At 39.1% G+C, this 25,772-nt stretch overlaps 1 protein-coding gene across 12 annotated transcripts in view; it reads left to right on the top strand.

Annotated features, from left to right (window-relative positions):
- The window catches only part of JAKMIP1 (janus kinase and microtubule interacting protein 1), a 228,814-nt gene extending 203,463 nt beyond the window's left edge, over nt 1-25,351 (top strand). For 11 of the 12 annotated variants that reach the window (XM_042053531.1, XM_042053533.1, XM_042053530.1 and 8 more), the window contains one exon: nt 21,119-25,351. Coding sequence is in view for 2 of the 12 variants with exons in the window: in XM_042053528.1 (XP_041909462.1) it covers nt 21,119-21,169 (51 nt within the window). In the remaining 10 variants the exon portion in view is untranslated. Of the gene's footprint in view, nt 1-20,451 lie in introns of all 12 variants that reach the window. The other variant, XM_042053524.1, reaches the window with a different exon arrangement.
- Nucleotides 25,352-25,772: the final 421 nt, after the last annotated feature.

Below are 25,772 nucleotides of genomic sequence, written 5' to 3'. Positions count from 1 at the left end.
GCTAAGTTAGACAAAGCACACACTAATGGTAATTTTACATTTTAACTGTGTTTTAGCTGTTTTTGTACTCATTAAAGGTAAATTCAAAGACCTCAGTAGGTCAGGTTCTATTATGACAAACTTGCTTTCAGTGCTCTCTACCAAAATATTTAAGAATTGCCTAAGAAAAAAATTCTTTCTCCTACATATTTTTCACAAAATACAAAAAGCCTTTAAAAGCAAACATTTGCTAAGAAAGAAAACCAAACAGAATTTCATGATCAGATGCTTTTTAGACAGTTGCAAACATATGGTCTTTGTCATAATCATACAATCTTGATAAAACTGGTGTAACTTGGTACAAATAAGTTATTTGCTGCTAACTTATTTGCATGCTTTTAGTAGCATAAAATAGCTCCTGTTAAAGTCAATAGTGAAATGCAGTTCAGTTAGGTAGAATCAAAGCTTGAAGGAATACACAATTTCCTTCTTACTTGTGATGCTCTTCATAAAACATTCAATTCTCACCCTTTGTACATAAGTAGAGGCTCCTGAGAGAGAGCTTTGTTCCAACACCAGGAGCACACTACACTGTCTCTGGTTGCAAATCTGCTTTAATCTGGAGGTGACAAACAGCAGAGATTAATGGATTCAATTTGGACACAAGGAGCACATGGATTCTTTAACAAAGGCAAAACATGATTGCCTGGGATTTAAGAAAATATTGACTTGGTTCATGACAATAAAATATACATTATATAGCTTCAGATATTTTTAATATCACCATAGAGATGGGATTGCTCAGTACACTACAGTGCTATGTCAGCAAAACTGCTTAAGTGTATGTTTAGGAAAATTCCATGAACTTCAATAGCAGAAGACAGTTCACTAAAGGTGTAGATAAATTGAGAGATTAGGCAGATGTTTAAACATTGGCGTAGTTGTTACATCAGTGTTTTTACAAGGCGACAGTCAAGACACAGAGAGCCTTCGGGATTTCTCCAACATTTTCCAAGAAGTCTGGGGACAAGAAAGAAGCTGAACCAAATTTTCTTTTGCTTTAGACCCCAGATTAGGCTCAAGAGTGACCTACATAGTCACCTTAAAATGCAGATGATGTCAGCATTGCTATTTGTTGGTGCAAATCCTGGTAGAATGGGAAAAAAATCCAGTCTTTTTACCACTAGAGGCTTTTACTTGACATCTTTTTAGATGGGTATTTTGGATAAGATATTTTAGGCTAGTTTTATCAACAAAAGCGAGTGAAACTTTTAACACAAAAATAAATTTTAGACGTTTCTGTCATCCGTTTGATACATCTATGGATATTTTTCCTTGTCTTTGTGTTGTTTTTAGAGACTATTTGACCCTCTTCTGCAAAAGATAAGAAGGGCTAGGATTTGAGGTTGCAGAAATTATGTTGATAGATTTTAATTGCTAGCCAGTGTGCTGTCCTCTTTAATAAAACCTTTTCTTAAGTCAATTAAAATAAAAGGCTTAGAACACAGGAGGGTGCAAAGAGGTGAGAAGAAATGATGTATTGTCATATTAGCTGGAGAGGTGTAATATTCATTTGCAAAGACACAAGGGAATGCAACGATAGTGGAACAAAAAAACTTCCTCTCATCTTCCTGTTATGCTGGGAGCATAGGAAGATTTTTCCTTGGTGGTTGATGTGAGTGTTGCAAGAAATGCAGTTAAGACTTTCTGAAGATTAACTTGTGACGTGCGAGATTGAAACCAAGAAACACTAAGTACCATTCAGGCCTCTGTGACGGTGTGACACACTCAGCACTTTTATAAAACCAGGCCATTTAATTATAGCTGGGAGGTTAGGGAAGGCGAGTTTTAAAAATCTTAGCCAAAAGCCTTAAAATATCAAAGGGAAGTAAGTCTAAAAGTTAGAAGTGTGAAGTTAACATATGGTGCAATGATTTTTGGGTTGGTGTCAATTATGCAGGTTGATTGGAATTAGGTAGAAATCTAACAATACTGGAAAACCAGGTGGATGGACCCAATTTAATCAGCTTCTTCCCTCTGCAGTCTCAACTGCATATCTTTGAAATACGTGTTTTTTTGCAAAATGGCTGTAGACTAACAAAATTTTTTACTGGACTTGTGGGGGCCTATCTTTCCTATTCTGTCTACAGACTGCAGTTGAAACAATGAGAAAGAAAAGGCCAAATGCAGGAGATACAAAAGCTCTTTGTTAGCTAAATCACCAACAGTAAGAAATCAAAGCTAAAAAACCAACAAAGCAAGAAAAAAAACCCAAATCCAACTAACCATACGATGACAGAGCTTTTCAGTCCAAGAATCCCTTCAGCTGTCTGCTCTATGAAACTCCAAGGCCAAAACAGAGTCTGCATTTTGTGTCAAGACTGCAGTGATGGAATATTCTTACAGCAGATTTAGTTCATCCCCATCAGTTCTTCCACTGATACTGGTGGAGGTTTTTATAGTGCATGGCTTTGAGGCACTGTACTTTGAAGCTCAGTTCCCCTCCTTCCTGAAAATAGAAAAGTAATCTTGCTGCCTTTGGGAGAAGAAGTTGGCTCAGAGAAGAATTATATTAGCATGAAATGTATAAAAAAATAAAGAAGGGACTTGCTTGAGAGAGAACAATGAACACTCATTTGTTGTCTCATGGAGACATTTGTGGCTCTGTGGAAGATCACTGTATGACTTATATGCTGCTGAAGTCTCACTTGAAGGCCCACTGTTTTGTCTCTTTTGCTTGAATAATTGCTTAGAATGAGAATTCCTTGCCTGTCCTGCACCTGAAGCAGTTAAAACTGGGTAGAACTACTCATGCTTTTCTGATCCATGGTCATGTGTGCCCGCTCAGGTAGTTTGTGCAGTGGTAATGGAGGAAACCCAGAGTACAACTATCGTTTCTGCCCGACATTCTTACAGTAGCTAAGCCTGTATTTTAATGACAAACCAGGAAAAGAAAAGAAAAAAAAATTACCTCAGTTCCCCGGTTCCTCCCTCCCTGTCCAACTCCTTCATGTCACCATCCTGGTTGTGTGAGCAGCTTTCCTCCAGCCTTGGATTCAGGAGCAATGTCTTCTCTTGTCTGCAGAACAGCTGTCAAGGAAACATCTAAATGTATGTTGATCTATTATGAACTTGTGGCAGACTGCTGGCAAGCAAGTCTCTAGTTGAATGAAAGTCAGTGACTCTTAAAAAGCACCTATTAAGTACAGGAAAATAAAAAACAAATTGAAGATGTCTCTGTGTTTAATGTTGCATTAGCTGGCTGACTTGTCCTGAATTTTCTTACTTTAAATATTGTGGAAATCTAAGTATTCTGAAAATCTGATTAAGAACTCAAGCTTCTACAAGATGCTAATAAATTGGCCAACCATAGCATAAATATACAGTAGTCTTAGGACCTTATGAAGAAATTTAGTTGTGTGCTAAACTGAAAACAGAAAATAAACAGCAAGTTTAAATAGTGTTGTCATAATATATTGCATCACATACTCTAGTATTTAGAGATAAATGTTTTTGGAAAAGGAGAGGAAATGGGATAAGTGTAACATCATGAGTAGAGTACTTATGAATTTCATAGACTATTAATCTTTAATCTTTAGAGTTCCTATTTAAGCCTACAAATACATTAATCCAGACATCAGCTCTTCTCTGCTATCTTGATCAGACAGGTCACAGATGTTGCTATAGTAACCTTGCATTACCAATGCAAAGAGAGTGAAGGATCTGGCTATCTAGATAAATAAAATAATTGAGGGGTGCTTGCAACAGCATTCTGCTTAATGTAATGCTTAGATCCATTGGATGAGCCCTTGGTCCTGCGTGGATTAGGGCCTTGACTTGGGATGTATGAGAAAGGCTGGCACTTGAAGCCAATTTCCTGTGAAACAGGTTAGTAATAAGAGAGATGCTCTTCACTGGGAAAGTCCATGAATTGTGGCACAGATGATGTTCATTTGTTCCAGTTGTCAGTCACACTGGCAAAAGACAAACTACTATGGGTCCCACATGTGGAACCTGCTCTCTAGATGCAGATGTTGTTCAGATATTTTGAAAACCAAGAAAAGGTGTTTTCTGTGAAGCTGAGGTAAGCCCATGTTGCTGAATGCAGTTGTTGAAGACACAGCCCAGTGCTAGTGGGGATTAGACATTTTGTCTTACAGGAGAAACAACCCAGTTACAGAGTGGTTTGTAACAGGCATCATTAAATGCTAGTGCTGGTCTCTCATGGGGACCTGTCTTGATGACAAAAGAATGAGAATTTTCAAGTGAGAAGCAACAGAGTTCTGAATCAGATTTGCCTGTGAGTTGAATATTCCTGAGAGTTACTCCATGGGCTTGAGCCCCTAGGGAAGCTTTGCAGTATTTTGGTATGTAGAGGACCCATGTGAATTCTACAGGGGGAAAATCCTAACTTGAGTACTTTTTTTGGATAGTAAGGGAGCTTCCTGTGAGAGTTGCTTGCTTTTACCATGCCTGTGAGTTTTCAGAAAGCATTTCCTTCTTGTAAGAAATTCTTGTAGGAAGTTTGAGGCTTTTTTCCTGAGTTGGTTTTAGTTAAGTATGGCCACTGGGTTCAAAAGTAATGCAAGAATGCAGATAAAGAGGGGCACTAGTGAGTGTAGGCATCACTGAGTAATGATGATTACTCCATTTTCATTGGAAACCAAGCCTAAAAATACTCCTGTAGCCACAGCTCATCTGTGCTACCAATTGAATTTGCTGGCTAAGTCTGTAAAATGCCACTTGAGCCTAAAACACTGAAATAAGGAAAGAGTTAAAATTCTAGTCTCCTGTGAGCCTTTGTTCAGCCTTCAGTCCTACAAAGGAAACCTCTCATTGCTTTAGAAGGGTCCCAACTCTTTTCTTTTTGTCTGGCCCTGAAAAGCCAGATCAGTTTTGCAACTGGCTTTATTGAGACTGTCAGCCCACTCCTGCCGAGAGGCTGCTGCTGGCCGGGCAGCTTTCTGCAGGGGGAACAACGGAAAGAAAGATTCTGCATCAGAAATTCCACTCGTATTGCTTTCCTTGCCTCCTTCCCAGCACAAAGGTGGTTTTGTTTGTGCTCAAGAACCAACTAAAAAGTTTGGCCGTGAAATGAGCTCTCCTCTGGAGAAAGGGGAAGGGGTGGAACATGTAGCATACAGCTTCAGACACAAACGTGTACCCACTCCCTCCTCCAGGTCACGGGCTAGAGATGGCTGTTGCATTAACTGGTTGTTATGTTACTTCACACAGCTGCAGGGCAGCTCATGAGACAGCAGTTGCTGGTTTGAATCCTTGAAGAAGTAATTTAATAAGTTGGAATATTCTATTCTAATTTTGTGGTGTAATTAGATTGGAGAGAAATTGGGAAAAAAAAAAAAGTGCTTCCCCCTTATTGGTGGGACACAGGGAATATTTGGGTTTTTGTAATTTGTTCACATTTGTATTTGTTTCAATTCAGAGTATTTCGTGCTGCCAAAAGAGGGAGAGAGGAAAAACACTTCCCTTGCAGCTGACACCCACTTAGGCATCTCAAGGTGGGCATTACTTCAGCAGACTGAATAATGTTAGACTCATGGAAATTAAAATTCTCCCAACAGTTCCCACTGGTGTACACCCTGGTGTACACTCATACAGTGCATCAATCTCTGCTGATAAAATAGGTTCTGCCCGTGAAAAGTTCTTATCCATGTTGCTTGTTTCTTGTGTCTTGTGTAACCAAGGATTTGCAGGATCAGGGAAGCATCCACATTGCTTTTCTTCCTGTCAGAGATTAGGGAGTTTTTTGTGTGTATTAGTCTTGTGAAAATGTAGCCTTGCACAAAGCACTGCTGAGCACATTTCAGGGTTTAGGCCCCAGTGATAGGAGTATCTAAGGCAGTTGGGCACCAGAATCAGATGGGTAACTGAATGTCCAACTCTTTTCTTAAATCCCTTGGGCAATGATAGAGGAAGCTTGAAGGAATTTGTGTATTTCCTTTGTGCTTCTGCAAAAGAGAGTGGTTTACGTATTTTGAAGTGAAGACAGAATGTGTAATGCCTCCACAAGAAATGTTAGTGAAGTGAGGGTACCTAGAAGTTGCCCAGTGTCATTCTTTATGGGCTTGGTGCCCTTTCTCAGTCTCAGGCCTATGGAATTTGTGGGGTAAACAGCCACATAATTGCAACTGCTTGGTATGTTCAAGCAAAGGTGTGGGATACAGAATGTCTGCATAGTTAGCTGGGACAATCTACTTCTGGCTTTTTGGCTAAAAAATGGCTCAGAGAACTGACCTTTGAACCTGGTGTCTGATACTGCAAGTTAAATGCTGGCTTGGGGTTGAATGGTGAGAAAGCAAAGTCATTCTGTTCCTCATTGCAGCCTGTGCACAGATGGGAGAAGTAGAAGAACTGCGATCTGGGAAGCTGCTTTCCATCAGAGTAGCACACCAGTTGGACTGGTTCATCCCAGGGCTGCTGCTGAATCTTCAAAAGACATCACATAAAAATCTATTTCTAATGGAGTGAGGAAGGGTGGGAAGAAATAAAGGGTGAAGAAACCATTTTATTTAAAAATTAGTTCATGCTTTCAGTGAAGGTCTAGTTTTTCCCTGTGAGCTTGCCAACATCGCTTAATTCATATCACTTAGAATAAAATGACTTGTGGGTGTAAGGAGGATTTGAATTGTCTTTTCTGTATCTCTAAATAATGATTGCTTGGGGAGATAGGAAATGTAAATTGAAAATGAATGAGGTATAGCTGGTAATATGTTAGATGCATTATCTCCAACCTGAAGCCTTCTGTCAAAAGAGAAGGTCATCTGTAATCATTAAAGAGCACTGCAGCAGGTACTTATATTTTAACTTTTCCTCTTTTTTGGATTGAATTTTCTCCTTGTAACCAGTGCAACACTTTTCTGAGGAAGCATGTGCCATGACTTCTTAGATTGCCTAAATTATATTCTTTTTTTGCAGCTTATAAGACAGAGGATGCAGGGGGTCTGTACTTTGCTGAATGATTGATCTTCACTAGTTTTCTGGAAATGAGAGATTTTTCTCTTTGCTTTCTTTTCTGAAAAATCTGACTTTGTACAATTTGTATGTGAACAATTCCAACCATGAAAATATTAAGCCTTATTTCTGTGTTCCTGGATTGGAACTGATTTTTTCTTTTCTTATAGATACATCATTACAACTTACCTTACATTACACTGAGTCAGGCAACTGTGTAGAAGAGGCAGTAATTGGTCCCATGAAGTACTCCTTGTGCTTTCCTGAATGGCAGCAAAGCCATTTTTTAATGTTTCTTAAACTTGAGCCTCATTTCTAACATTTAGAAAACAGGGCTGGAATTACTGATGGTAACAGTGAATAATGTAGTGAATCCTAATCATCTGGGGCAAGATTTTACTGGACAAATGTGCTGGAGGGAGAGGAGTATGGCCCGTCTCAAATTCCCTTCCAAATATTCCCAGTGAGAACAGCAAACTGAAAGCAGATGGAGACTTCTCTCTCTTGTTTGCTGAAGTGAAGTGGGACTGGCTGTGGGTGTCCTTGTAAACCTCCTGGTCTGTCTGCCCATGGAGCAAGAGGGAATCTTTGAAGCCTTGTGTCTCCTGGGGCTAGAGCAGTTCTGCACTTCTGAAGTTAGTGGCATTAACCATCCACCAATGAAGTGCATAAGCATCAGTGGGATTTGCCATTTAATTGAACTCTGCTTTTCTAGTTGTTAATTATACTCCTTGTATGGTTTTTAATGTTTAAGCTGTATCATTACACTTAACAGAATGTTTGTTGTTACCTGCTGTGATTTTGAATAATTCATGGTATTAATATGCAATTAGGGGCCATCATGAGTTCCCCCTGGAGTAAACCGAAAGTTGCTTTGCTGGTTTTGTGTCTTTGAAGGTGAGTGGAAGGCAGGTTCTGGCTTCCATGGTCCTTTATCAGAAAGAAAGTTTTGAATCAGCAAATAAAATTAAAGTATGCATCTTGAGAGTATAGTATGCACAGTATAATTGAAATATTTTTATGAAATTGCTTGTTAAACTGGAAGTAACCTAAGTAAATCAGCCCTGGACCTCTGTAAACAGCAGTGTCTTGTACTTTCAGTTAATTGTTTCCACAGATGGAGTCAATGACAACATTATGTTTATCCTATGGCAGTGTTACTGCAGCTCTCGATTTCATTTCGTTTCCTTTTCTTGATGGATGGGTTTACCAAATCTAAAAATAAATTTTTTTCCCATCATAACAGGGATTTTCTTACATGGGTTTTGTGAGTTGCCCTAGAAACAAACAAACACTGAAGTTAGGTCAGAAAAATAAGTGTCATGCCAACCACTGTTGTTTGGGTTTCTTTGGTTCCATCTTAATACTAGATAAATTATGTGGTTGAGGAGTCCAGCTGATAGTTGATACTCGCAGGTGGCTTCTGAACAAAGATGGGTGTGGTGTATTTGTTTTGATTAGAAGAAAGTAAATGGGAATATTTCATGGTGAAGGGTCACCCTCAGCCTGGCATGTGTTCTGGAGTCGCTTCTCTCTGCCACTGTCTGTGCTTCGTTGCTGTCCCAGGTTTGCATTGACTTTATATAGCCAGTATCAGCCAAGATCTTTCAGAGTGCAAGGATAAAATCTTTCTGGCTATCTCCACAGGTATGAGATATTTTCTCATTTTTCCAAATGATGAAAACACTGGTCCTCTGACTGTGAAGCAGACCTGTTCAATGTTAATACAAAGGCCATTCCCAAAGGTTAACTGCCTTATAAATACCCAGATTGTTCCCTCCACTCATTACAAGTTTGCAATCTGTTTAATATATGCACAGTCAGGGAGAAGCTGTAAATATAATGCTAGAAGCAGACACTTGGAACTATTGCTCTTGCTTCTCTTCAGCTTATGCAACTGTTTGCAGTAGCTTGTTGCCAACACAACTGTTGTGTCCTAGTACTTTGGGCTTCATCTTGTAAGTCTCCTGAATATGCTGTTCCCATTCCAACACTTTGAACAGATCCATGTGAGGTTTTACAAGACCAAGTCGTTAACTGAAAGCCACAAATACATCACCACCTGCTTAATTCATCAGTCTAGAACTGAGGTAGCTCATGAAGTTATGCCAGCTGGAGTCCTGGCTAAAAAAACCCAAAACCCTGGTAGCCAAACATTTTGGCCATCAGAAGCCTGGACCTCAAAATTTTCTCCAAATACGTCATTCCACCTTCTCCCCTTGCAAATGACTGAAGTTCCTTCTTTCAGAGGTTTTCCAATGAGTCTTGCTGATGTTTCAACTGCAGCTTTATGTCCATTGACAGCTGTTCTCATCTGCCTATTCCATCTGCAACCACAGCCATCTCTCTGCAGACAGACCCAGAAAATCTCTGACAATAAATAACATTCTTGCTCCACAAGCATTTAAGTCAATTGAAGGTGATGAGGTGATCCAGGAAATTGCTGCTCTCATAAATTCCTGGGACTGTGCTTGAGGCATAGTGTAATCTCTGGTACTTCTCTGCCACTGTTAATCTCCAAGAACACCTTACAAAATTATAGCCTAATGCTTTAACAAAGTGTAGGAGGGAAGGATGCATTTTATGTAAATTTAGTCAGGAAGTCTTTGAAACTAATTGCTTAAAGTGAGTGGGGAAAGCTGATGGAGTGTGATAGACATACAGAATTTTTTTTCTGCTTTCAGAATAGATGGTGTTGATTAAATGGGCTTAGTCTAGCACTGCATTTATTAAATAAGCATCAAATTGCTCAGTGGATGAGCCTGCTCTGTGCATGAACAAAAAGACCATGCTCTGGATGTTATTACAGATGTGAATTTAGGGAGTTTTGGGGTTATACAGAGAAAACCATTGTTTTTGGTGAACTTGGTATTGAATTATTGTCCTGGCCTAGTGTCAATATTTTATTTGCAAAAATGGAATTAAACACACACACAAAAAAAGTGTAAAGCCATACCTACAGAATAGACCATTTATTCTGAAAACTCTCAAACTTGGGAGTAATGCTAGGGAAATCCTCCTTCACATATGCTCCTCAGCATTGGTACCCCTGAGAGGTGTCAAAGGCTTGTCTGTCAATCAGCCTGCTGGTTTATGTGTCAAGTCCTGTTTGGTCTTTTCTGGTTTGTGCTTGTTAGATGTACTGACTCGCCTGTTAGAACAGCCTCTGATATTTCTTTAGGGCTATTCTGGATACATCCACCATTCTGCAAGCGTGGGCTGCTCTCCTTGTTCCTGGTAGATCGCCTTGCATTTAACCATATTTGCATATTTATAGGAAGTCAGTGATTTCATTTCCACACTAGCTGGAGGCTAGAGTTACAAGTTAGAGTTATATGCTTGCTCTAGACCTGGGATTTGCATAGATGTCTACATGCATTTGATAGCTGAGTAAAACACATCACTGTGCCTGCTGTAGTAGGCCAAATCTGCTATTCTCAAGTATGTATGAGTGTGTCAAGGATCTGTGCATTCTTCCTTTCAGCATGAGAGCTGGGCACTTGCTGTTGACATGTGTTCCGTCTCCTGCAAGATACCTTGAACTAGTTTTAATGGAGAGAAGATTTTTACAACATCTGAGACTGGATAGACTATTCCATGCTGTGCCCTGTGAAATGTATGAATCCCTGACCACTTCTATGAGCATTTCACTGGGGTGACTGGTGGATGTGTGAGAAGATGGAAAAGATCAAAGGAAAATGCAGAGCAAGAAGCAGTTGCAAGAAAATGTGCTGGAGTGAACTCATGAGATAACAACTAATCTTAAAAGATAAAATTAAAATACAACTAATGTGAATTAAATCAAAATATCTTCTTTCCAGAAACAAAACTAATTTGAATGGTTGAGCATTGGAGAACTTAAAAAAAAAAAAAAGCCTTATGAAAATGATCCAGTGTGTCTGATTGTAAGCACCCAGTGGGGAGCATGTAACAATTACAGGTCTTTGGGAAAGTTGGCCTTTGGAAGACTGAGGTTTCAGTGTGTCTCCCTTAACAGGAAAAAAAAGATGGATATGAGCCTTTGATGAACAGCGTACAAGGTTAGGTAGCAGTCACAGCATATTCTGTCTTACTTATGTGGGACAGAGAGCCAGATGCATCACTGTTACATAAGCCTGCTGACCTGGATACAGAGCTTTGTGGTAATAGGAGTTTCAGAAAAATAAATCCTGTTCAGTTTAGCTAACATGAAGATAGAAAATCCAGGTATGTTTACAATGGGAAACTCCACAAAACATATTATTCCCTACAGGGCTTGGTTTTGAAATTTAAATTGGGAGGGCTCGAATACATGGAACAAAGAGGATGGGAGAGGAGGCAGTTAATATGATACAAGCTCAGTCTGCTGACCAATGGTACAGTGTGTATATTTAGGGAATGGGACCACAAGGTATGTTGTACACCAGCCGTAACAGTCTATTGTTCAAGTGGTGCAGCATGAAAAAAGATCATGCCAAGTTACAGAGGATTTTGATAGATTTGTTTAATTTGATTGTATTGTGATTTGAAATGAAAATTAATATTTTTTTCCATTCTTAGTGAAAAAAATAGAATATTTTCAGTTGGAAGGGACCCACAACAATCATCTAGTCTGAAGGTAATAATATCTAGAATTAGAGACATCAAGCTCTGGGGTCCCCAGCTTGAGGAATTCTGTCTGGATCCTCTGGCTGCCTAGGGTGCCAAGGAGTTGCACATTTCCAGAGCTTCCAGACTCTTGCTTCTTTTCTTTCTGCCTGGTGAGTTAAGAGAGAGCTGGCAGCCTTGGAGTTTATGGGCAGAGAGACTCTGCTCTGAGTTTCTTGGCATCCTGCCTAATGAGATCTGTAGAGGAGCCAGCAGCTTAGGAGCTCTGCAATCTCTGAGATAATCCTGGAGCAATAACTTCTTTTTAACTCCCACTCTCTGTCAACTTGTCAGGAATACACTTGAAGAACAGGCAAGAGGACCTGGCAGGAAATCGGGTGTGATTTCTGCAGTGTCATCAAAGTCAAATGTGCCATTAAAAATGTTTCTGCCCAGTTTTAGTAATCCCATGCTGAAATCCTAACATGTCAGCACCTGACCCTGGAGGTCCTGCATCCCTTTGCTGTAGATATCAGGGGTACAAATCTCAGTGAGGCAGAAGAGAGGACAAAGAAATAATTACACCATTCCAGTATCTTTGAAGTTGGGATGTGGGTCACCTGCAGCTCTTCATACAGCACTAGCCTGCCTGTAGATGGCCTAAAAACCCCAGTTGTCCTAAAGGTATTGGAAGACATGGTTATTCTGGGAAGGCTCTTGACTGACATAGTGGCTAGTGTGATGTTGTTGGAAAAATAGATGAAATACATGTTGGTACCTTGTGCTTTTTCCTTTCTTCCCATGCTTGCTTTAGGATTGACCCTGAGGTCTGTGTCTGAGTAGAGATACTGGTCTGAACAGTGTGCACAGGAGCATTTTCCAGGCACGCATGTGCCCCAAGCATGTACTCAAAATTCAGTGCAGATATTGCCAATGTGAGTTATAGCATCCTAAAGGTTGCTGTAATTTGTATTTATAATCTACAGCTACAGAATGATGTTTTAGCAGCTGGGGAGCCCTGGAAGGTGAACATCTTCTTGCTTTTCCTAGACACAGAGCTGGAGGATGATGGGCCCTGTGGCTTGATGTCATGACTGTGGCCCCTGCAGGGTGAATTAGGACTAATGATGCAATGCAAAATTGCCCAAATGATAGAGAGAATCTGCATTCATCTTGTCTGATTTCCAAATTTTTCAGTGCTCAGAGGGACAGGATTATAAGAAAATTTTACTTAGTACTGTATAGGTCATATGCTGCATGCTGAATCCTCCATCACAGGGTGTAAAGCTGGACCAGGGAGACTTGATTTGCCTCAGTAAATATCAATGGGAATAACAGATGTTTTTCTTTTACTGAATAATTTGCAGTGAGTTTGATTTGTGATAAAACCATTTAGGCTTTTACTGTTGGTGGTACATTAAAATACATTGCAGTAACTGCAACTTAACTGCAATGTGTTGCAGTTATTAAACTCTGCAGTCTTCAGATTGCTGTGGCTGGGCAAGATTCACTGTTGGTCTGGAGGCTTTGGGGGTGCCAAGTGGAGTGTCTGGCTCTGCCATGGGGTGTTCAAAGGTACCATCACTCTCCTGATCCTGCAACCGCAGCTGTGCATCCTCTGTCTCTGTCTGACAGGGCTGTGCACGAATCTGCAGTGGGTTCCTCTGGGAACAGAAAGCCTACGATTTGCTCACAGACTGGTAATGATACTGCTTTGATTACTACTTTAAAAAAATTAAAATCTGACCTCCTCTAGCAGTTATTCTGGCATTTATCAGGACTTTTTAAAGATCAGGCAAGGAAAACAAAGCAAAACAGAAATGTTCCAATACCTGTGTCTTCCTAAGCTTTTGCTGTGGGGTAGAAAGCATCTAGAAATCCTCCTCTTCAGATGCTGCTTAATCTGCTCTGGATGCATATACATCATTTTTCCCTGCATGGTTGGAGAGGTAGTGGGATAAAAAATGCTTTGCTGAAATGTGAATTCACTTGCCTGTTTTTCTTAGGCTGATTTGCAGCAAGGCAAACTTGATCAGTTACTCCCATGACTGTGCATTTTAGGGGAAGATATTTCTTTGTTACTGCTGTAGTTCTGTTGTAGCAATTAAAAAAATGTGTCTAAGGAGGAGGCAATAACTCTGAGAGTGTCTTTGATGACTAAACATTATACTCTAAATATGCAGTGTTGCTTCTGATTTTTCCAGTCTCCTGTGAGTCATAAAATCAGTCTCGTATAGAGTGAGCTATTCTTAATGACCTTGACTTAAAAAAAAAAAAAAAATAAAAGCCTGTGACTTCCCCTAAGTCAAATAATTTAAATGAATGGTTTTCTGTAGGATATTTGCAGTGCTTTTCAGATCATTAAAATCCCTGAAGGACAATGGGCAGGTCTGAATTTGCAGGCATCACTGGTGTCCCCAGGACAAAGCCCCTGTGGCCCAAAGGGTGCTGTGCCTTAGATGAATACAAGCCTTGGTCTTGTGTGCAGCTGTTACCATGCAAATGTGAACAGAACTGACTGGGAGGGTCATCTAGGAAGGAGATAGCATGTTCCAGAGATTGAAGGGCTCAAACAGCCTCCACTTCCAAGGGCCTTATTTTGTCCTGCTCACAATTTTTGCTCTTCAATCCCAGCAGGTTTTTCATATTTTCATGGCTGTACTTACCACCTTGTGGTAAGCATGTTTTTTACAAGGTTCATGGCTGTTACCTATTGCAAATATATCTGTTCCAGTGGTGTTCTACAGCTGCTCTGTGAGAATGATATTACACATTGCCAGCAGAATCTAATCATGATGATTTCTGTGTTAAGGGTGCCTCCTTGAGAAACTGTAAGGGGAAGGATTTGAAAATAACCAAGTTGAATGCACTTTTATTGCATCTTTTTGCAGGGGAGGGAAGCTGTGGGACTCTTGTGGGTCAATCTGTCTGTTGCGTTTTCAGCACTGGAAGAAACACCGTATGTCCCAGTTTTAACTGGATGCATTATAGTACTAAAGCACACAGTGAATTACATTAGAGGGAAGTATTTGTTGTGGGTTGTTCCTACTGTCTGTTACTGTTGGTAATTTCTTGATAATGCTCACTTCTTTAACCTCAGAAAAACATGCACAAGATGGAGGTTTTCTCCATTTTTGACTTGACAAGAAAATCCTTCTGGAATTTGCTTTTTCATTGTACTAGGTTACATCATTTTTATGAGGTGCTCCTCAAAAGCAATGTGCCTGATACATAGAAGATACCACTCTGCCACCGTATTTGGACATGTCATGCTGCTACTGTCTCTGTAGTATGATGTTAAGTCATTTTCATTAGCCTTTAAATCCATTATGATTGTCTTAATGGGAGAAATGTAAATAACACTAAGTTCATGTGCATAATTTATCACAAAAAAAAATTCCTGTGTTTAGTAAGTGCTGTTAGATTTTCAAGGCTAATAAAGGCTTGGAGCTGTCTAAATGAGGCAATGCCATTACAGGAAAATCAAATCAGCAAAGTAAATGGAGTCCTGTGGAAGATCCTTTGAATACAAAGGTGTTTTAATTGTTCCTTATTTTAAATTAGAATAGGGCCACTCCTTAGTTAGGACTAGCACTGGGTGAACACTGTCTTAAAAAAAAAAAAATCATCTGGTTTTTCCTTTACTCTGTGTGTGTTCCAACAATCTGTGATCAGTCTTCAAGGTTTCCTAGTTTGTCATTTTAAATTGCTGAACTGCCTTATATCAGCACACTTCACCCTAAGCCTCTTGGCAAGCTAGCTATCCTTTGCTGCACGTCCAAGATTTTGGGGTAGCAATTGATTTCAGAAGTGTGTCTGTTACTACTGCCTGCCTGCAAAGTTGTGGAATATTTGATGAGCAGGAGGTTAGACATCAGGGATCTTCTGTAAGCATTTGCATCTCAGAGCTGCAAAGGATTGCAGGGATATTGTTCTAGAAGACATTTTTTGAAAGCAAATGTATTATATATATTGATAGTCCATTAACAGAAGAAATTAACTTCCAAAATGATGTTCAGCGTGACAGTGAGTTCAACTGTCCATGCACATTTATAAGATTCACATTTTCAAGTCCTCTTCACTATAGCTACCCACTCTTAATTAAGCCTCTTAAGTTGTTCTTCTCCAAGCAGCATGAAAATGAGTGTCTTTGTGTGTGTGTGACATTTTTATGAAAAGCTCTGTAGCATTAAATTGCAGCACTGCTTGTATTGTTGTATATTGCCCATATTCTACTGTTAATGAAAATAATGTATTTTCCATAGAGTTGAGTAAGACAAGGCTCATTTATCATTCATGAATTCATTTTTCCAGAATTACACCATTAGTTTCATAAGAAAGAAGCTGAAATAAAGCCAGAGCAATGATTTTGAATGAGTTCTATATATGCAACCTTGTCTAATATTTAATACCTTTATTAAGCACAAGAATGTAGAAATACGTAATACAATTTTCTAACAGAAGAGGACATAATTTATTTGTGGTTTTCAGCATTCATGGTTGGTTAGATGATTGTTGGGATGCAATTCCTTTCCTCTGAGATATAGACAAGCTCTGTTGGCCATTGGTTATAATTGGGATCAATACGTCTTCATTGAGAATTTAATGATATTCACACCTCTTGAGCTCCAAAGTGAATCCATCAAGTAGAAATGCATTTTAGAAGCAGCAATTTGTGAATGAGAAGATTACACTGAATGCTATTTGATCTTTTTTTTTACCAAGCACAGAAATCAAATGTTTTTGCAAAGATCGTGCTCTTGGTTATATAGCATTTCTTTACCAAAAAGCTGAGGGATCCCATGTATATTATGGTAAAATGCAGCTTTGCAACATTTCTTTTCTTGTAATCACTTTCTTTCTTTCCAGTTTTTCTATTTGCAGGTAATCAAAATTTTTCTAAAGGAAGATGTTTATGTTTTAAAACAAGGTACTATAAAACAGATATTAAACAATTTATGGTAGATAATTTTCTATTGAAGTGTGTGCATGCCACAGACATATTGATTTTCTGTAATTAATAGAAATTATAGAATGAATGGATGCTCATGATTATATTAGTTAGACCAAATAAAATATCTGTAGTTTCATTATAAAATATTAAAGAATAGCACAAACCCTCTTGCCTGGCATTTTCTCTCATTTGTGCTACTGTAGCTCCAGAATAGTGGTAGAAAACACTGGTGCTTCAGTGGTTCTAAAGAAGGGATAATCTGTGACCCTTGATAAGGGCAGAGGCACAGCAGAGTACTTCTTTTATATTTACAGCAGAAACTCTTTTCAGGTGTTGCATAGTATCTTCTTCAATTATTTGTTCACAAATAGCAGAAATATGCATTTCTTTGCTTGATGTAAAGAAATCTTATTAATTCCTTGAATTTGCAATTTCCTCACTTTAAATTCCTCTAGTGCTACAAACCAATGGAAGCATGGTGTTTCTGGCCCTGCACATCAGGGCTGAGGTACTGAGCAGCCACTGTATACTGGTGCCTTGAGAATCTTTAATGCTGGGTTACACACTGGGGAATGTTCCCAATATGCATTGACTGTCCTACTGCAGCAGTTGAAAGTGCACGATGGTCCACCACCCAAACCCACTTCAGATATCAGACATGATTTAAATATGTTTTTATGGTGGCATCACCATATTTCATGTCTTCTTTCAGATGACCAGAATAAAATAACATCCTCCTTTTACTATCTTTTTCTTCTAAATGTAAGGAATTATTTGACTTCAAATCCTTTGTGTGCATTCATTACAGGTGGGCTCAATGATCTGAAAAGTCTTTTCCAATCTCAGTGAGCACAGGCACTCTCTGAAGATGCCATAGAGATTTTAGGAATATGTGTACAGTCCTGCAGCTCTTAGTTTTCTTCCTTCCAGCCCCAGTGTTGTTTGTCTTTGAAGCCTCTATATTGGCTCTTTCCTTTCTGACTTTGATGCATGCTCCGAAAGTTTTTGCAAGGCTTTTACTGCTGTACCTTCTTAATGGGAGAAGGATGACTTCCATCCACACTGTGCTCTGCAGGGCATGGAGACCATCGACCCTGGCAGTGGGCACAGAACTCAGCTCTTCAGGGAGCTGACTGGAGGAGTCCAGCAGGACAGTTGTCTTTAGGAGGTGGTTAGCACTAGATTTGTTCCACCAGTATGAGCTCTCTGAGCTTCCTTAAAAATGGTAGTTTAGACACTTGGGGGAGCAGACCATTTGTTCCATGAGAAGAGGCCAAGGGGTCCAGGCTGTTTCACCCTGGGGGAGAGCCGGCTTTGGGGACACCTCACAATAGCCTTCCTGAAACTGAGAGGAAGCAACTGAGAATCACAGAAGCGTAGAGAGAGCCAGGCCCTTCAATGTGATACATTGTGAGAGGGTGAGACACAGAGGGTGTAAGATGAAACAAGAGAATTTCAGACTGAATATAGGAAAAGCATTTCCCTCATGAGGACAGTGCAGCAGTGGGACAGGTTGCCCAGGAAGGCTGTGCATTCTCCATCCCAGGAGTTTTTCAAGACTGATTAGGTAAACCCTGAGCAAACTGCTCTGGCTTTGAACTGACTCTGCTTGGAGTAGGTTGATCTAAATGACCTTCTGAGGTTCTTTCCTGTGGTCTTACAGTTTCCTGATACTTAGCACAGGATGAACAAGTACAAATGTGAAGGACTGGAAGCAGCTAGAAAAAATAAATGCTGGTGGCTGACAGAGGTGGTAAAAGATTGGAGAACATCAAGTGAGAGCATGAATATGGATCACTGATCTTTGTTATGCCAGAAATTATTTGGTCCTTAGAGAGCAGTGCACAGTCATCACTTTTATTTCAAGGTTTCCTTTGAGGTTCCAATGTCACAGAGAAATAAGTTTTGTTTAATGACCTTCTACATTAGCAGTTCTTTGTGCTGGTGACTGAAATTGATTTTGCTTGTGATGTGAAGGAGCACAAGCCCAGCCTCTGCATTGTTGCTCAACCATGTGCTTTAGCCCTACCAAAGAATGGGAGGCCAGCAAATTTCTGAGCATCAGAAATATCCATGCTGAAACTTTTAGGTACAGCACTGATAAAGACTCAGCTGGTTTTTAATCTCTGTGTTGCATGGTTGGAAATTGTGCCTTTGTGCTTGAGCCCTGGAAATGTTTGGTCGATATTTTTCTTTGGTAAAGTAACATCATTAAGACCTCTCTTACTTTCCTCAAGCATTTCACAAGAGAGACTTCCTCCCTGACCAGAGTAATTACAAAACAATTCATTAATGGTTTATGTTCTACACTCCTTAGTTACATATGTGGTATGAAGAAAATCATTAAAAGAAGGGTGAAGGATAGATTTTTCAAGGAGGTAAGACTGTGAGGAGCACAAGGTTTCATAAAGACTTCAGGTGAACAATAAAAGGAGGGGGTGAATAATTCACACAGGAAGGAGAAAGAACAGACAAAGAGGATGAAAGGAATGGGAAAGAGAAAGTGAAGAGTCTGACAAAATGAGAAAGGAGAATTGGCAGCTAATGTTTCAAGAAAAATATAATAAAAATTGAAGGAAATATTAGGCAAATAATGACTTCTACATTTGTAAATGCTCTTAGTCTAGCAGTGCATGTTTGACAAATATTCTTTAACCCCAATTTTGAAAAATTAGAGAACTTAGTTTAAATTTGAATTGTTGGATAACAAAAGAAGTGATCACTAAAGTACAAAAAAATGTAAGTTCATTGAATGAATGAAGTTTGAATCACTTTTCCATTATTCTGGCCACACCAGTTTTCAGTGATAGTTTTTTCAAGCATAGCTTCCCATGACAGCTATCCCTGATACTTTAAGGACATTCTTGCTCTTGAACAAGTCAGTAAACTGACAACTGGTAACAGTGGGTAGCTCCTCTGCAACCAGTTGAGGAACTAAAATTGAAGCCTCTCTATCTTCTAAAATAAAGCTAAATTTTAGGAGGACCTAGAGAGTCACCCTCCTGATCCTCCCTAGAGCCTATGTACAGTGATGAGATCACAGAGAAGAAACTTCATGTATGACTAGAAGAGGAGAGACGGGGATGTATTTCACACCATCCCAAAATACAAGGCCAGCTCTGCTGGTACTATCATATTGTGATATTAATTTTTTGTAGTATTAATTACAAATGAAAAAGTAGCTGATGTCCTGAAAAATCCTTGGAAGGTGTGGATAGCAAAGGCTGAAAGTGTGTTCTGTTGGGTGTTGTTTTGATTACTTAGACTACAAAGACAGTAATCAAAAAGAAGATGATCTATGGAGACTCTAGTAGTGTTCCCTTTCTTTGCCTGGAGATAAGAATGAATGGATTTTCTTTGTTTGCAGTACAGTCTGGACTTCATTAGATGATGCAAAGAGATGGAATTCCAAATCCAATTTTGTTTGGATGCAGCTACAGCAGAGGCAGAATTAATGTGTAATGTCTTACGAAGACTGCAGAAAGCTTCTGGTGTTGTTTTGAATGAAAAACAAGTCTGAACATTTACCAGTTTCTGATCCAAGATGGAGAGCTGAACCAGAGAGTGTGCAAGGGCTCTAAGTGCCTCTCATCACTAGGAATCTTTCATGTCCTCCTGCCCAGCTGGCACTCTCCTGGATCAGTGACTGACTCTTGCATATCTCCCTGGTTTTGTGTCCTACAATAATCCATCTAGCTGCTTCTCCAAAAATAATGACCTCCCCTTTTTTACTTTGCCTCTCTCTGCAGGATTTTTCTCCAGTTCTGTTCTTCATGCTTGGAAAAATCTTTCTATCCTGAAGTACAAGCCATAAAGGCTCTCTTCTTTCCCAGTTTTTAATTTTTCTCTTTTGAGGGGCATGTTGGTGACTGGGACACATTTTAGTAATGACAGTTAATTACTGTCATCAAGTAATTTATTATAATAATAATTGCAATAGAATATATTAAACAAAATTCTGTATGCTATTATCATTTCAGGTACTACCAATGTACTAAGATGTGTGTTTCTCCAGTAGACATCGAGTTTTAGCCAGAGTTAAGTATGCAAGCAGTGCATCACTGGTGATGTTTAACAGTAATAATGACAGCCTTAGTGGAAATTGTAAAGCCTAATAAAAAGTTTTGTAGGCTTTGAATTTTAATATCAGAGGAAAGATGCAAATGGTGAATATTATTCTGAGAAGAGTCATAGAAATAGGACTTACTTGGAAGGTTGGATTTGTGATGGCTGTCATTCCATAAGTTGAACTTTATCCATTAGACTACTTCTGTAGATCCCTGCTAAGTGGGTTATGAGATGGTGTTGGGAAGATGGCAGAGAATGTTTGTTTCCATATTGACAAATGGATGTTTGTCTTGTGCACAAAAAGTAGCAAAAGGAAAAGCATGGAATGTGCTTTTCACCTTAAATCAGTAAATCATGGGAGAATGTCTCAATATGTTTTGGATAGTTCAGTTTCTACAATGTGCTGCCATTATGCTCTGTTTGTATGGAAGCACCTGGGCACACTGCTTGCCAAATGCTTTATTTTGACCTTGAATGAAAAACAAACAATTCCTTAAATTGTGAAAATACAGATACTTACCTTATGCTTTTGTCTTTTTTTCTTCCTTTTTTTTTTTAATCCTCCTTCCTCTTGTCCAGGGAAGAATGTATCAGTCACACAGAAGAAGCAGTAGAGCTCTGAAGGACTGATGAAATGTGCTTTGGCCTGGAGGTGACTGCAGCTGCTACGTTATGGGAAAAAGTGAGAAGTTGCTCTACATTACCATCTGCACCATTTTAGCCACCTCCTGTAATGGAAGCTGGCCATGCAGGCCAATGCATGTTTGAGTCTGAGTTTTGTTTTGATTTGTTTTCTTGGGATCTCAACATTCGCATTTTGAAGCAATTACCAAGTTAAGCACAATCCCCATCTTCATGATTCTGCTCATGTGGGTATGTAATATCTTAAGCCTCGTGTGGCTTTGAGCATTCCTGAAAGAGCCTTTGATCTGAGTTGGGATGTTTAGTATATCTGAGGCTGTGATACTTGAGGGTACAAACTGTTTAGCAAATGAGACAGAATGGCATTTTTACAAGGGTAAGTTGGAATTGGGAATGATCTTCATGAGCACTGAGAGGCTCTTGGAACATCAAAGTGCTCTGTCCTAATATTCTGAGTATTTCAACCACATGAATAGGCCACACTGAATTTAACTTTCAGAAATAGATGGGTTTGTACACTCTGGTTGGTAGTAGCATATGTGATGTAAACACATTGTGCAACCGTGCTGCACAATACAGATCACACACCACAACCCCTACTATTCACCTCTGAGTACCATTTGGGAAGGCAGGGAGATGGGAATGCAGGCACCGGACCTGTACATAAAGGGTCGTGTGGGTACTTCCATCCTTTCTGAAACTAAAGGCACACAGCCATGTGGAGTCAGTGGCAATACTTGTGCTGACCTGGATGGCAGCAGCTACTCTCAAACTGTCTTACATTGTGATGCACTTTCAGTTTTGATAACTGCTTTATGATTTGTATTTCCCTTTTTTCTTTTTTTAATGTTGAGCTAATTGCTAGGATGTGCTGTCTTTACAATGCGTAGTTGCCCAGTAATTACAGATACCCTTTGAAAGGAAGCAGCAGAAGAATAAACTGTGGAATCCCAAATCAGATTAATGTAATGTTCATTTCTAGATTACAATTAGTAACAAGATGACACGTTGTCATGGTAACGTGAAGCTTAACTACAAGTTCCTAAAATAAAGCAATGACATATGTGTAGGTTTCTACCATTTGCATACTATCCACTTGAAAACATACATAATTTCTACAACACTCAGGCAATTAAACCGTACTTCTTTCTTCTGAATTAAGTGTTTAACTAAAATATCACGCCTCTTTCCTGGTATTTACACAAAATCTCCCACCATAAATTATAAATGTTGATGATGAAGCTGTCCATTTTGTAACACCTTAAGCTTTCTGCCTTTTGGTTTCATTTTAGAACAATTAGTGTAAGGAATGTAGAGCACTTTGTGGTTTGTACCACATCGATCTCCTTGAAATTCTACCATCTCCTCATACAAAAATTGTCCAACCAATATTGGAAAAGTCTGTTTATTAATTGCATCGATAGACCAGTGGGTGTGTTTCATGTAGCTGAGTAAAATCCCAACTTTGCCTCAAATCACTGTAAGAAAGCAGTAAACTTTTAATGTGAGATTGCTAGCTAAGACAGAGAGCCTAGCTATTATTTTCTAGTTCCCTTACAGTGAAAAGTGTTGTCTACTTGTTAGAGAGTTTGAGTTTCTTTCACTAAGCAGAAGTCAACTTGTTTAATGTGATATCTATGGTAGAGGTGCCAGCACATGCTTTACATGTATTGTCATTTTGTGGTAAACCTTCAGAGAATGAAAAATTGGTCACTTTGTTCTGATTGCTTTATATGCACAGTATTGTTTTGGCCAAATTCTTTAGTCAAAGTTAAGATGCTGCTAAGTTCTGTAAGTAAATGCAATCTTCTTCTGTCACCCTAAATGGACAAGATGCACAGTGTTACATGGAAAATATGGTTTCTTTGGCAGTTCACTTATTTGTGTATACTTTATTGTATAGAGTATTGGAGGATATTGAAAATACAGCTTACAGGTTGCTCCTTAAGCAACTTTTAAATCCCAAATTCTGTTCTTCACACCACTATGGATGACAAATGCTGCAAGTACAATGATTGACTCTGGTGTGATAATCATGTTACATTCAGAATAATGCAGTTGCTGGGAAATGTGTCACATACACAGCAGAGTTCCCAGGATAAACCGTCTGCTAAGGTATGGCTGATGTTTGTCTTTGTGGCCTTTTGAAAAGTGGAAACTCTGATTTTTGTGTTTCATAAATCTACCTGTATTTCTCACTTGCAGATGAAGGTTTGTAATATTTGAATTTACTGTGGTTATGGGGTGGAGGGAGGGACATGTGCATGCTGGGTTTTGCCACTAATCCTTTGGAAATCCTTTAGTGCCTTAAGGAGGCGGAGGGGTAACAGACCCTAGGATTACAGAAACTTTTTCAAACCTCTTTCCTGCTTTAGCATTTAGCAGAATTCCTTTAAAATATATTGTGCCTTTGGCTCCAAATATATTTGCATTAGAAATCAGTAGCCATGGGATTATGGACAGGAATTTTTGCCCCTGTAGAAATGTTAGGAAAGAGAGTATACTATTTCCTGTATGGGACATGATCTAAAAATATAGCTAACTTAAATTCTACCATTGGGATCCATGCATACTAGGAAAGTTGCAAGTTGCAGTTAAAGGCAGAAAAAAAGGGAAAAAAAAGGAGAAAGTTTAAATATACTGGATTAAATGCTTCTATCATTGAACTGACTGGCAAATTTCCACTGGCTTTCTTGGGACCAAGATTTCATGCTTGCTTCTACTTGGCTTAAGAAATTCTCATATGTGGTAGATATGTGGGCATCATGTTCTCTTTAATGTTGTAGGAGAGGAAAAGAGAGATTAGTAGTTTTGGAGACCCGCCTTGATTTAGAGTTGTTGGGATCTGTGGTATAAATCTCTGTTCACTATTTTTTCTCTGTGTAATGTAGACTCTTGCTATGGGAATATGAATATGCAAATGTAAATTCCAATGCGAGAGGTTACTGCACAGTGTGCACTAACCAATGCCAAACAGCTATATTTCTCTACTCTCTGCACTGTGGTCTTTTTGAAAACAGGGAAAATGTAACTAACAGATGAAGACCACTCCAGTGCAAAAAAAGCCTGCATGAGGCAATTCATGTATCACTCACTGATGGTCCTAAGCAGCTCTTAGGAAAAGCTGAATAAGCTTTTAGCTCATGAGTGAATTTTATCTTCTAGGAATTAAGAGCAATTTCTTGGCACAGAGCTAAATAAAAAAATAAATTTAAAAAAAATCAAGGCCTGAAAATCAGACGTGGTGGTCTTGTTTTTCTCCTTGTGATGACAAGAAAGTTTTAAAGAATATGTAAATAGTAAAAGAAAATCATTACGTGCTTCACAGTATGTAAGACAAGGCCCAGCATGGAACTGATTTTTGTAGCTTATTTATAAATTATGCTTCTGTCTTTTGTTTGGAACTTGGAAAAGGAAACCATGTAAATTAAATAAGGAGTGAAGACTTACTGCACACATTTGTTGACTGAAACAAAAATATTTCCCCACCTCCTGAGGAATTTATGAGTAATCTGGGATGAATAATGTACGGAGATCTTGCCTTTTGAGCTCTAGTGCTGTATAAGTATTTAACACTTTTGCACAGCCAACAGAGGAGTGGTAACCAGAAGTCATGAAGAGCATTTGTTAGGGCCACAAACTGGGATCCATTTGAGTAGGTACCAAAGAATGCACAAAAAGGCTGGGATTTATGGTGTGATACTTATTAAGCAGATGTACCAATTGGACTGGGGAAGGAGGGGTGTTTGTAAATAAATGCAAAAAGTTTGAACTCTGACCCATGACCACCCTGTCACTGGGTGTCACATTAGTTTCGGCTATGTCAGAAGCTTCAATAGTGTAAAAGAGGCCACTCATATTTTAACTGTTTCATTAAAATCTTCTGGATAACTCTTCAGCAAAGATTTCCACTCTACGACATTTGCCATTGATATCAACTGTACATATGTATTAATACTCAGTGTAACTAGGAGGATACAGAATTGTAATGAAGTCACAAAGTCTACTTGATGATTACAGATTTGTAACTCTCACAAATTATGTAAGATATGTTGACATTTTATCTTGTTAACAAGATGTATTTTTCTATGTTAGCTAAATGTATAATTTGTATAATTTTGTATATTAAATGTATGCATATTTTAAATTAAAAACATTATAATTTTATTATTTTAACTTTAAAATGGTGACAGAGCTTCTGAAATACAGTTTTATATACAACTGTATCCGTGGATAGCAACTCAGAAAGTCTCAGTTTTGAGGAAGGGACCACTTGATCTTCTAACAGGGTAAGGAAACTGCTATACCCGAGCTCTTGCTCCTCTTGGTGGAGGAGCTGCCATTCAGCTTCTGGTGAGTTAGTGAAATTAATATGAATTGGCAGAATACTATGGGCTGTATCACTGCTTGTGAAGTGGGTAACCTGAGCTTTCCCCAGCTTGTAGCTGTGTTTTGGATTCACAGTTCCTAGATGTGAGGACACAGTTCAAATCACCCATCCATGGGATGGGGTTTTGTGGGGGGAGGAGGACACTGCTGGCAGAGATACAGCAGAGCCAGAGACTGACTCAGTGACTTGGCAACTCCAGTC

The sequence above is a fragment of the Corvus kubaryi genome, unplaced genomic scaffold (genome assembly GCF_017639235.1).
Source record: "Corvus kubaryi isolate FWS band 111438036 unplaced genomic scaffold, C.kubaryi_AGA036_p1.0 split1-131, whole genome shotgun sequence".
Lineage (NCBI taxonomy): Eukaryota > Metazoa > Chordata > Aves > Passeriformes > Corvidae > Corvus > Corvus kubaryi.
This window is presented reverse-complemented; position numbering and strand designations above follow the sequence as displayed.